Here is a 12,135-nt window from a genome sequence, read left to right as displayed (position 1 = left end):
CTTACATTGAATCAATTCCCCAGCTGAGCGCACTGGAGGCTCAACGGTTAACGGCAGCCTGAGAACGAGGCCGAATAATGTCTTTAAGTGTCATCGGATGGAAATGAGACGATGGTGTGTGTGTGTCATTACTGGAGTTTAATCCCGTATCCTTCCTCACTTATCATGTCTTCCCCCACCACCCCTTTTAATTTTTTTCTCCCCTTCCTCTTGCTTCATCTTGTCCACCCCTCTTCCCCTCCATCCCTCTCTCTTTCTCTCTCCTGTCTGTGAGGGTGAGTGATGAGGGAGGCGACCAGTCCATCCGTCACCAGTGATGTTGTGTGTGTGTGTGTGTGTGTGTGTGTGTGTGTGTGTGTGTGTGTGTGTGTGTGTGTGTGTGTGTGTGTGTGTGTGTGTGTGTGTGTGTGTGTGTGTGTGTGTGTGTGTGTGTGTGTGCGTGCATGCATGTCATCTGGCACCGGGTGGCCTCCCGCTGATGTAAGAGGGATCTGTCATGTCTCTCTGTCACAACAGCAGACATGCATGAGTGGATATACACACCTTCACACACACACACACACACACACACACACACACACACACACACACCCAAACGATCCTCTTGTCTCCTCTGAAATGATCTGAGTGTAACAGAGGTAAATATAGTTTCAAAAAGTGACTGGACCCTGACTTGATCTGATTAGTGAGTGTGTGTCTATGTCAATATTCTTGTTTTCTCTTTGTTTATCTTATTTATTCTGACATATATTTGGATGTGAGACTGCTGAGGTCTGCACCTTCACTGAAAACATGTAGCTTTGTATCATGGCCAAATGAAAGTATGAAATTTAGTGAAATGAGGACCGTAATATCTTTCTGAAGTCAGTTAAAAACTGAATTTTAAATCAGGAAGTTGTACAAGGCAATAGTATCATCGTGCGCTATAGTTTATGTCCGTCTCTGCATCCTAAATTGTATAATGCAACATGACAGAATGTTTTGGCAAACGCAGCTTAAAATGTGACAAAACAACATGGAGTTTGGTGCATAAATAGAAGCACAGAAAGAAATCCTCGTGTGGATTTGTGGCAGCTCTGCTACCCGAGTGATTTTCATTGCCAAAGAGGCCCTTTGGGGGAGAGCTGGGCATTTATGGAGTGGCAAGTAGACGCAAGTTAATTTTGGAGCATCAATAGCAGCAGGACCAGTGACAGGAGCGCTGTGTGTTTGGAGCACCCCCTGCTGAACACAAGTGGAACTGCAGCAGTGATAGTCGAGACTGGTTGAACGAGAGTTATTGGACTCAGGTGACAGGTAGCGTTCACTGTTTTTATTTAGACCTCCGTATCTTAATAGATAAAGAGCTGTGAGGAAGTCTGTCCTTTTCTCAGTCTGCGTTAGAGAGGAAATATATTTAGTGTGAAATCAGCCTGAAGTGTAGCTGGAGTAAACGCTCTGCAGACAGATGTGCGACTCTCCCCAGTGTGTCTGCTGTGTGAATGATGCCTCTCTATAAATGACTGCTTAATAGTGTATTATCCTATAAAGCAGCGTCACTGACGGCACCCCGAGTGTGTATTTGTGACTAAGTACATGTGGTTGGCTTCTGGCCACGGACAAAAATGAAGACAGACTTATTTTGATATGTGATGGTTGAAATTTTCCTTTACAGCAGCATTTCTTTTTCAGATATTTACAAAACACAGATCAAATAAAAGTATAATGATAAAAAGGTTTGGGAAATAGTTAGACCATTCTTCTGACAGAAAATGGAGGAAATTAGCTCCCCGTATGTTTTACAGAGATGAGTGTTCTCATGCATTCATGCATGCAAACTCTGTTTCCCTCAATGGGTGTTGCACCATGCTAAGCATTTCACTGAGACAAAATACATGAAATATTAAAGGAGATCATAAATGAATGATTCTCTGTTTGTTGCTTTGCTGCATCATGCTTACTGACTGGAGGTCATATTTTACCTTTTTTCCCCCACCTCCTTGCATGTAAGATTTAGACATGGACCTGTCAAGTGTTGCATCGCATGTTGTCAGCCATCTATTCTTAGCTAAGACAACAAGTAATGAAGTATTCTATTACACTGGGGTTTATTGCTTGAATGTTGTTTAATGAGACCATTTTTTACTCAACCCCTGCGTGGGGAAGTCATGTGTTTGTATGCTGTCAACACTGTAGACACAGAGATGAGATGACACATGAGGATTAGGGAAAATAATACATAAATAAATACATTTAAAAATACATGTTGAATAAGTGAAAAATAAATGCATAAAAATAAATAAATGAAAGGGAAAATAAGTGCCTTCATATTCATATTTGTATTTGTTATATATTTAATGGAATATTATTTTATATATGGAGTCATTTATTTATACATTTTTTATTTGATGTCCTCCATAGAGGTCACAGCACGGCAAAAACGAAAACAAGTCTCTTTGCTGAGAGATACATATGACCATGAAGGTTCATGTAAAGACACGTTGCACAAACACAACATCTGGTCTTTTTAGTGTGTTGCTACACACAGATAAAAATAAATGTGTTTACGATTTGACTGTGATAAAACATTAGAGGGTTCATTATCTCGTCCAATATTTAGCTCTGAAATGTAGTGAAGAAGAAGTATAAAGCAGCATGAAAAGAAATTCCTAAAAAAATTGTACTTAAAAATGTACTTGAGTGAATGTTACTTTCTACTGCTGCACCACTGATCTTGCCAATGTGACCTTTGTTAGCTAGTGAAAGGACACTCAAAATTAACCTTTGCTATATATGGGCTATTCTCGGAGTATGAAACAGTGCAAATGTCCTCTCAAACTTTTGTCTTTCATCAGAAAGTCTGACTTTGTGTGTGCTGGCTATCAGGTTTTAATCCTTTCAAGTCTCCCCTCCCCAAATACACACACACACACACACACACACACACACACACACACACACACACACACACACACACACACACTTACACATGGAGAAGCTGAGATGCAACACACTGCAGTGCAAACATGGTTAATGATGGCAATCTGATTACACCTTCCAAAAGACTCCAGACCTTTGCATCCCGCTCTGTTCTATTAGAGCTAAGTTAATGGGTGGGTGAGGAAATGAATGGCTGCCTAAGTGAATGGATGTGTAATTATGAAATGGGCAATACAGTCAATGTAATTAGCTTGTTTATGTGCGCTACAATGGATATAGGCAGACGTTAGGGCCCTGCGCCTGCGGTGGCAGACAAGCAGAGAGAGAGAGAGAGAGAGAAGAGAGAGAGAGCAGGAGGAGAGGGTGAGACGGGTGAGTGAGAAATGAATGAGAGGGAAAGAAAGAAAGAAAGAAAGAGAGAGAGAGAGAGCAAACTCCTTATTCAGGCCTTTTCCTGCTCACCCGTCACATCAAGGCTCCAAATCAATCCTGCAAATTGGTTTGTTCCTCAACAAGGTTACCAAATGACGAAGGGATGGGGGGAATGAAGGGAAGAAGGAGAGGCAGAGTATGAGATAGAGAGGGAATATGGGAGCGCTGCAACGAGAGGGAGACAGGGGGTGGAGGGTTGGGGATTGTCTAATGCAGCGCTGTGTGTGTGTGTGTGTGTGTGTGTGTGTGTGTGTGTGTGTGTGTGTGTGTGTGTGTGTGTGTGTGTGTGTGTGTGTGTGTGTGTGTGTGTGTGTGTGTGTGTGTGTGTGTGTGTGTGTGTGTGTGGGCTGAGAGGGGCTGAAGGCCGACAGTTTAACCACAGAGGGGGTGAAGGATCCGGGTGATTGCTGCTTGTTACAGGTAAACCCAATCGGCTGAGTTATGGCATCCCAGCTCACAAAGCACTTTGGTCATGTGGCAAATAGGCGTGTGCACAATATGGGATGAGTTTGTGTGTGTTTGTTCAGCGTGTCGATGCAGCCACAGATGCTCCTGTACTGTAACCCCCCCTGTCACGATGAAATGTGGGGCCCATTTCCTCCCAGTCCAGTGGAATTGGAGAGTAAATATATAAATAAAGGGAGAACTGATAGAGAATGGCAGACAAACCAAATGTGTTATTCTTCTCCTTTGATCTGACATGTGTGCTTCTGTCTCCCTGTATGTATGTGTGTGTGTGTCTTTCAGGAACACTTCACGCCGGAGTGTAAGTTTAAGGAGTGTGTGTTTGAGAACTACTACGTCACCTACTCGTCCATCCTGTACAGACAGACCCAGTCGGGTCGGGCGTGGTACATCGGCATCAACCGAGATGGACAGGTCATGAAGGGGAACCGTGTCAAGAAGACAAAGGGGGCTGCTCACTTCCTGCCCAAACTCATCGAAGGTACAATAGATTAATATGTAGCCCACTCTACAAGTTGTTCCAGGAACCAGTGGGTGTTAGTCTGGAAGATGATCAGGAATGCCAAGAATGTAGAGGTCAGCGTCAAATGTTCGGTCAAAAGTTCAGTAATCATTGTGGTATGTAAATTAAAAAAATAGACTTTTATTTAAGCATCAAAGTTGAATCTTGACCTTGAAAATAGTCATGGGAATATTTTTCTGACAAAGTAGTCCCATTTTCCCAGTAAAAATTAGTCAGTGAGTAGACTTTGAGCTGTGCATTTTGTGTCAAAAGACATTTACCTTTATATAATATTTTGGAACATCACTTTGCCACTTGAATGTCTGTCTGCAAATATCTTAACAGTATTTTGACACAAAGACAGACAGGATTTCATTATTCCATACCAAAAGTTACATGTTTCTTTTTTCTACGATATATAGCTTAATCATGTTAATCATGTTAATAATACACGTATGATTATATTGTTTAAGTGAAAGGGCCAGTGTGTAGCGTTTATGGGGGATCTATTGGCAGAAATAGAATATGATACTAAAGTGTAACTTCACCCCCAGGTCTGAGCCTAAAGTCAGCCACTGCATCATTTTGAAAAATGTTTAAACAATTTAAAGTAGTCATCAAAAAAGTGAACCTATTTAATATAAGAAACATTATATAGTAAGTGATATTACAAAAGGTTAATATCACTTCCAAACACTTATTTTAAATAACCAGGCAATGCTTAGTTAAAACTGCATTCTTTGTCTGATGTTTTTTACCACATTGGGGCGGTAGAACACGCTGTAAAAATAAAAGTGATACTGACAAATAAATCTAACATTCAGAAACATCTTAGTGGATCTGAGGTCAATTGAAGAGTTGGAGATAATTATGCTTTCATCACTATGAAAACCTCATGTTACATTTCTTTAAATTATACGATCCTTTGCTCACATAAAGAAATTAATTAGTTCACCTTCAAAATAAAAGCTTGAGAGTAATCCACTTTCAGGGTACTGGTTGTTTTCTCTCCATGTCACCCTATCTATTTGAAGCTGACTCAAGTTTTTGCAGAAATAAGGTCTTGTTCACATTGTTAAAGCACTATGTGTACGACTTTTATGACTTTGGTGGCCTCCATTGTTAGTGTAAATGAAGAACAAAGTGCTGAAAGCTTAATTTTTTTTTAAAGGAAACAACATACACCTTAGGGGCTTAAAATGTTTCTTTTTATGTATGAACCTGAAAACATGAGGATCTCCAAAGAACAAACTAAAGCAGCAGAGGAGCTTGTTCTTCTGTATCAGCCACACAAGTGACGTCCTGCGTCTGTCTGTTTCTACCCAGTCATAACTATTGCAACCTTCTCCCTCCTCAGTGGCCATGTACCGGGAGCCCTCTCTACACGACGTTGCTGAGTCGAGTCCGCCCAGGAAAACGCCCAAGACCTCCAGTGACTCGCCCGTGCTCCAGAACGGCAAGAAGGACCCTCAATCCAAAACCAAAACCTCCTCCTCCTAGCGCTCAGAGACAAGGGTGGGGAGAGGAGGGGTGGAGGACAACGGGGCACAGGGCAACAGCCAACAGCTGAACAGGATTGTTAGGGCTACCCCCCCCCCACATGCAACACTGACCCCACGAGAACTCTGCGTACCACAATGCACTGGTGCAAAGTTGGAGAAAAAGGAGAAAGTCTGGGGAAAGTGAAGCCCCTTTAACCCTCACAGAACCCCACACTTACTGTATCTGTTTGTGATTATTAAAGCCTGGGATATAAAAGCAATAACTCAATGAAGAGGTGAACATTCACCTAGCATCATTTAGCATGTCACCACAGCGGGATAAACCGCCTGGAAGGAAATCCCACACACACACACACATCCTCCAGCCATCATCAGCGACATCCTTCCAGTCAACCAAATATCAGAGCAAAGTCTTCCTGGTTTCACCACAACGGGTGCAACGGTCAAATGGGTCCCTCTGCAGCACATGCTTCACAAATGGGTTTTCATTTCCCCACAGGGTTCCATGCTAATGTTAGCCCGACACAGAGCCATGCTACTGCGAGGCTGTTACAGAGACCCTTGCAGACTTTTGTTCTGCAGCCATCTGCTCGGTCCACATCTTCTGTGTGTGTCAGCGACTTTGTGAGATGGCCTGGATACTTGTCAGCCCTGTTTGTGTGTGTGATGTGCGTGTGTGCCTCTGTGTATGTTTGTGTTTGTTCCCTTCTTCTTCCATTCACCTTTGGTGCGATTTGATTAGTTTGTGACATGGACTCAATTTTCCACTCGGCGGCACAAGAAAACCCCTCCCGTTCCTCTCTGGCTCTGTTAATGGAGTCTGGGGCTGATCAGAATCTTTCGACCCTTAAACGAGGGGCCAGGAGCTCCCTCGACACACTGCATAACCACACATACACACACACACACACACACACACACACATTCATTATTACACTGACATTTACACTCGTGAGGAGGTGTGTGTATACTGTGTGCACACACTTTAGCTTCATGATATCCATGAGAGACGAATGCAGAAAATGATCACACGACTTAACACAATGACATGCATTGAAATGCACACACATGCCGACGTGGTGGTGGTGGGTGTGTGTGTGCAGGTTCTGGGAGATGATGAGGATGTCATCAGAGAGATGGGGTACTGATGGAGCCCGACTCTGTAGCTTGTGATTGCCCCTCGATAGCTTTTTTCACTGTGGCTGGCCATGCATTGCACAAACCCCCGAGGCCCGCACTTTATCTGTGGAGCCTCTATCACTCAATGTGGTATCCTCATATAGAAATACAGAAATATATGTTTTTATTTTATTATTCTACCTAAATAGTGATATCACCTTATGATGAATGAAAAAAATGAAATTTGCATATGATCTGCAGATTAACCTCTATACCCATCGCTGTCCACATGCCAGAGATATTCTGTGTACTGAATGTAAAACTATTTTTTAAAGGGGCAGTCCTCCCATTTTACCTTTCAAAGTCAGTTTGCAGGTCATGGGGAGTACTACCGAGCTTGGCAAAAACAGTTCCACCCAACTGGAGGTGTGGAGTACACAGCACCCCAAAGGCCTAAAACTCAGACTCAAACCTGGGCCGTGCCCGCACCTTTAAGACCTGACTTAAAGGACCAGTGTGTAGGTTTCAGTGGCATCTAGCTGTAAGGATTGGACGTTGCAAACAACAGAATACCCCTCCTCTCACCCCTCCCTTTCCAAGCGTGTCAGAGAACCTCCGTGGCCTTTAGGTAAAGTAAAAATGTGAAAGGCCTTCTTTACAACCAGTGTTTAGTTTGTCAGTTCTGGGCTACAGTAGAAACATGGTGGACTGGGTCAAGAGGACCGACTCCCTATGCAGATATGAAGAGCTCATTCTAGGCTAATGAGAACACAACATCTTGTGTTTAAGATAATTATAAACTAGTGAAAACATAGTTTTAAATATTATATTCCATTTTTACAAACAGAGCCTCCTCAATCCTATACACTGGACCTCTAAACTAACTGGTACTGCCCGTTGGGAACCCAACACTTATATTTTTACTAAATTACTGACTGTCAGACTAATGCAACACATTGGCTACACTGTAGCTGTGTCCCAAATCCATAATTCATTCTAATATTAAGCAGGTGAATTGTAATTGTAACCAGCAACGTTATATCTTTTTTCGTAATGCTTCATCTCTTTTTAAAACTTGGCGCCTACCTGTGGAGCTATAAATAGATTTACACAACTTTTTTTAAACACATGGAGTACTACTCCCCAAGACCTCTAAACTGACTTTGATGTGTCAAATCGTTGACGTTAACTTAAAAATATATATCTGAAATTAACCAATCTAAACCTGAACATAACCCAAACCCACAGCTTAACACAACAAAACCCTGGATTTGGAGGCAGAACAATGAAAAATGTGGATGCCTACCAGACAAGGCAGGTCTGCTGAAAGATGGCCAAACACTGCAGTAGAGGGGGTGTAGAATCCAGGGTTTTTAGGAGCTTGACCCCTTATTCAGGACTGAAGTCAGGACATCTCAGCCTCTGCTGCTAAAATTTTGACTATTCTTTTTTTTTATCTGTCTCTTGCAATTCCCCCAACTTTATGAAAGTGCAATACTTAATCACTGGAGTGGTCCTTTAAGTCTTTATTTACACCTGGATTAGTCAACTGAGCACCTATGCTCATGATATGAAACAATACCATGCTGACCAGACCACACAAATCCCGGGCTTGTTCAGATTTCTTTTTATTTCTAAATGTGTTCAAACAATTTACCATAAAGCTCTCCAGGAGACTTTGGTTATGATGCAAAGGAATTGAAGCCTTCTTTACTTGTCATTTCACAAGTCTTATACTATTATGATTGACAGCTCATAGATTATGCTTGCCGTGACTGTTTTCTTAGTAGAAAAAGTCATAAATAAATAATGAAATACAGCTCTAGCAAATGAAAAGAACGGTGATTCTAAAAAAGAAAAAAATGGAATGACAGATGTTATATTCACTTTGATCACAGTTTTTTTACTTGTTTGTCTGAAAGAGTCTCTTCGTAAAGAAACTATTTGAAGTATTTCATTATGCTGGTTCAGGAGAGGGTTTTGTGTGTGTTTCAATTTGTTCTTTCCATTCAACACAAAAAGCAATCATTTTTTCCTATCAAACTTTCTTGGTACAATATGCCCGGCAGGGTAATTGTTTCTGCCTAATGTTTATGTATTGTATGAATCAGGAAGTCCTGCGTTTTCAGGAGGTAGCGGCAAGGTTAGATTGATGATCAGGGCTCAGAGAGAGGGACCAACCAAAGAAACAAAAACCTGGAGGGGGAGAGATTTTTCTGGGATATAATTTGTGGTGATGAGCAGAAGAAAAACAGAGTTTAAGAGGGAATTATGGTAATGTAGACGGTGTTCCCTGAACACACACACACAAACACACACACACACACATTTACGCACACTTCTCATTCCATGCATAATCCTCTACTCCCCTGTAACGTGGTTGTAAATAATAATAGCTGATAACCCGTGCAGAGTAGAGGCGAGCTGCTGAGCAAATTAATCTGCTACCTGAGATGTGAAGCAAGCTTTACCTCTGTTTTCCCGGGGAGAGAAAGAGGACAGATTAGTTTACAGACGGAGAATGAAAAGAAGAAGTTTAAAGGGGAAAGACTGGGGAAGAAAGATGATTAAACAAAAGAACTACTGGAAGGAGTTGTGAGGAGCAGAGAAGAGAAAATCTTGAGTTATTCCTATGATTTTTTTTTGCTTTAATGAACACATGCTACTGTTAAAACCTCACTTCCACTCTAAAGACCTTAATTAAACTGTTAAATAGACCCTCAGGTCAGTGTGTCCGACCAGTCACCCCCTGTGGATCGCTAAATCCAGAACACAATGTTTAAGTATTATTCACAAAGTAATTAAACAAACGTTTAATTAAAAGAGGCTTCGTCCCAATAGAAGTGAGGGAAAACTGTGTGGAAGAGAGAGAGAGAGAGAGAGAGAGTGAGAGATACTGTTAGCTGAGAGGAGACAGACATAGCCATGACTTCTGTGACAACTACTACTGTACGTTTTAAGGGCTGGGAAATCTATGTTGCAATATTTTCTTATGTATATGTCATGGTTCTTGTTGTTTTCCGATTTTGAAATATTTGTAATTTGAGAGTTAAGGGCTAACATTTTAGTTCAAGCCATTAATAAGGACTATAGAAATAATTAACAAAGAAATGTCTGCTGTCATTTTGATGACATTTAAATTTGAGGTATGGACAATAAACAATGCGTCAATCATGCACACAAGCTTGCATTACACTGGAGGTATGGGGGTTTGAAATACATGAACATTTTAGAGGCATGGAGGGTCAAATTAAAGATGAGTTGCATCATGGGGAATGTAGGATCCAGCGGTTTTGGAGCTTGACTAAAGCTTTACACTTAAAGTCAGGCTCATCCTGGCTTCTGATGATTTAATTTAGACCATTCTTGTTTTAATCTGTCTCTGGTTAGTCTGACAACTTTATGGAAGTTTTATACTATATTGTTTGATAGCCTCTTTAACCCCTTAAGAACAGTGTTATTTTCTCTAGATGGCTGTAAAGATGCAAAAAAGAATAGCACATAAGTTGGCATTTCTAGATAAGGGGATAATAATTTGTATTTTGATATTTGCAGGGCTACAAACATCTCATGTTCTGCCTCACACTAAAAGTGACTTTAAAGCAACTAGAGGCAAGATTATTATTAATCCAAGCCATCGGATCTGGTGATAGAGCGCCATTCAACACTGATATCTAGTGGGTATTGGATTCACATCTCAGTTTACTGAGATATCCGTACTACGTGTGGACTCAGTGATTAAATGCAATCCATTACAAATGACCCATCAGCCACTTTGTGTTGCATCAAAAGGCTATTATTCCTCTTTTATTTGAATACCAATCCTCATGGTATTCAGCAAGATCTACTATCTGTTTGGGACAAGAAATGTTATGTCAGTGCAAACATAAAGATAGTCTCTGCAGTTGCTTTTACAGATATTATCTTTTGTAATCAGATTAGATGTTACCTGTTATTGGAGTATAAAAAATATATTTGGTAAGCAAGTGGGGGAGAAGAGTTTAAAAGAGGAGGCGTGATTTCACTTTGCATTAACGTAGATAACAAAAATCATTTATTGTGTGTGGAGCTTTGCATGAGTGTGTACGTGTGTGTGTGTGTTTTGCAGTGTTCACACTCACCTATCTTTCTCCGCTGTAAGTCCTTTGTGAAGCCAGAAATCAGCTTCTCTGTTCCAGCCCCGCGGCCTTCAGGCTTCACTTCAAACAGGTCTGTGTGAATTACAAGATGTAAAGATTGCCGTTTATCTCGGCGGCCGTCTATCTGAGGCGCATGTTTGATTAGCCAACCCCTCTCCATGGCTTCATTTACTGCTTTTAACTCACTGATGAATGTCTTTGAATTCAGCTCTTACTGTTAAATATTGGCCGTTGGGCTTGGCATATTTGAAAAAAAGATGTGTATTGATATCGGAGGGGGTTAAAGGATGTAAATCTGCACACATCACACACACACGCACACACACACACACACACACGCACTTCTATCTCTGGGGACTCCCCTCTCTGCCTTTTGTCCCGAGTCAGGACCCTGCCTGCTTACCGAGCGCATTACAACTGCAGTCGAGGGTCATCCGGGGTGGTGAAGGACTCGGAGGGAGAGAGGGAGAGAGAGAGAGACAGAGAGAGAGGCATGTGTCACATATTGTAGTGTAGCTAACTCCTGCCCTCACAGCTTCCTTTTGAAGTTCCACTTCCTCTCCCTGATCCCTTTTTTCAAACACAACTTCCCTTTAACCTGGAGGCAGTATGTATGTGCATGTGTGTGCGTGTGTGTGTGTGTAGGAGTGCTTGTATATATGTGTGTGTTCTAGACTCACTCATCAGCTTTGGTCTTTGTATGTAATCGTTTTGTAACTGTGATTGAATATCTCTGTATGTCCAATATGTGTGAGGGAATAAATTATAGGCTGAGAGAAAGGGAGGGAGGAAAATAGAGGATAAATCAGAGGCCGGATCGATAAGTACGAGTCCTTGGGCAGAAAGCAATAAACTCCATTAACAAGGTGCAGCCACATTATCTGAGGGGGTGTGAAAAAAAAGGATTAATATTGATATAGAAACCAACTGCGTGTTTTATTAGAGCTTTTATTTTTCTAACACTTTTCCCTTTTTTTGTGAGCTGGGTTGCTGTTAAAGTGTGTGTGTGTGTGTGTGTGTGTGAGTGCGTGCGTGCGTTACTTCGAGGTGGAGTCCC

The 12,135-nt window shown here is 41.5% G+C and overlaps 1 protein-coding gene across 1 annotated transcript in view; it reads left to right on the top strand.

The window, feature by feature from the left end:
• The window catches only part of fgf11a (fibroblast growth factor 11a), a 79,552-nt gene extending 73,734 nt beyond the window's left edge, over window positions 1–5,818 (top strand). Inside the window, exons 4-5 of the mRNA XM_054601445.1 lie at window positions 4,099–4,297; window positions 5,676–5,818. Coding sequence (XP_054457420.1) covers window positions 4,099–4,297; window positions 5,676–5,818 — 342 coding nt within the window. The remainder of the gene's footprint in view (window positions 1–4,098; window positions 4,298–5,675) is intronic.
• Window positions 5,819–12,135: the final 6,317 nt, after the last annotated feature.

This window comes from Anoplopoma fimbria, chromosome 7 (genome assembly GCF_027596085.1).
Source record: "Anoplopoma fimbria isolate UVic2021 breed Golden Eagle Sablefish chromosome 7, Afim_UVic_2022, whole genome shotgun sequence".
Taxonomy (NCBI): domain Eukaryota; kingdom Metazoa; phylum Chordata; class Actinopteri; order Perciformes; family Anoplopomatidae; genus Anoplopoma; species Anoplopoma fimbria.
The sequence above is the reverse complement of the archived record's forward strand: the minus strand, read 5'-3'. Positions and strand labels throughout refer to the sequence as shown.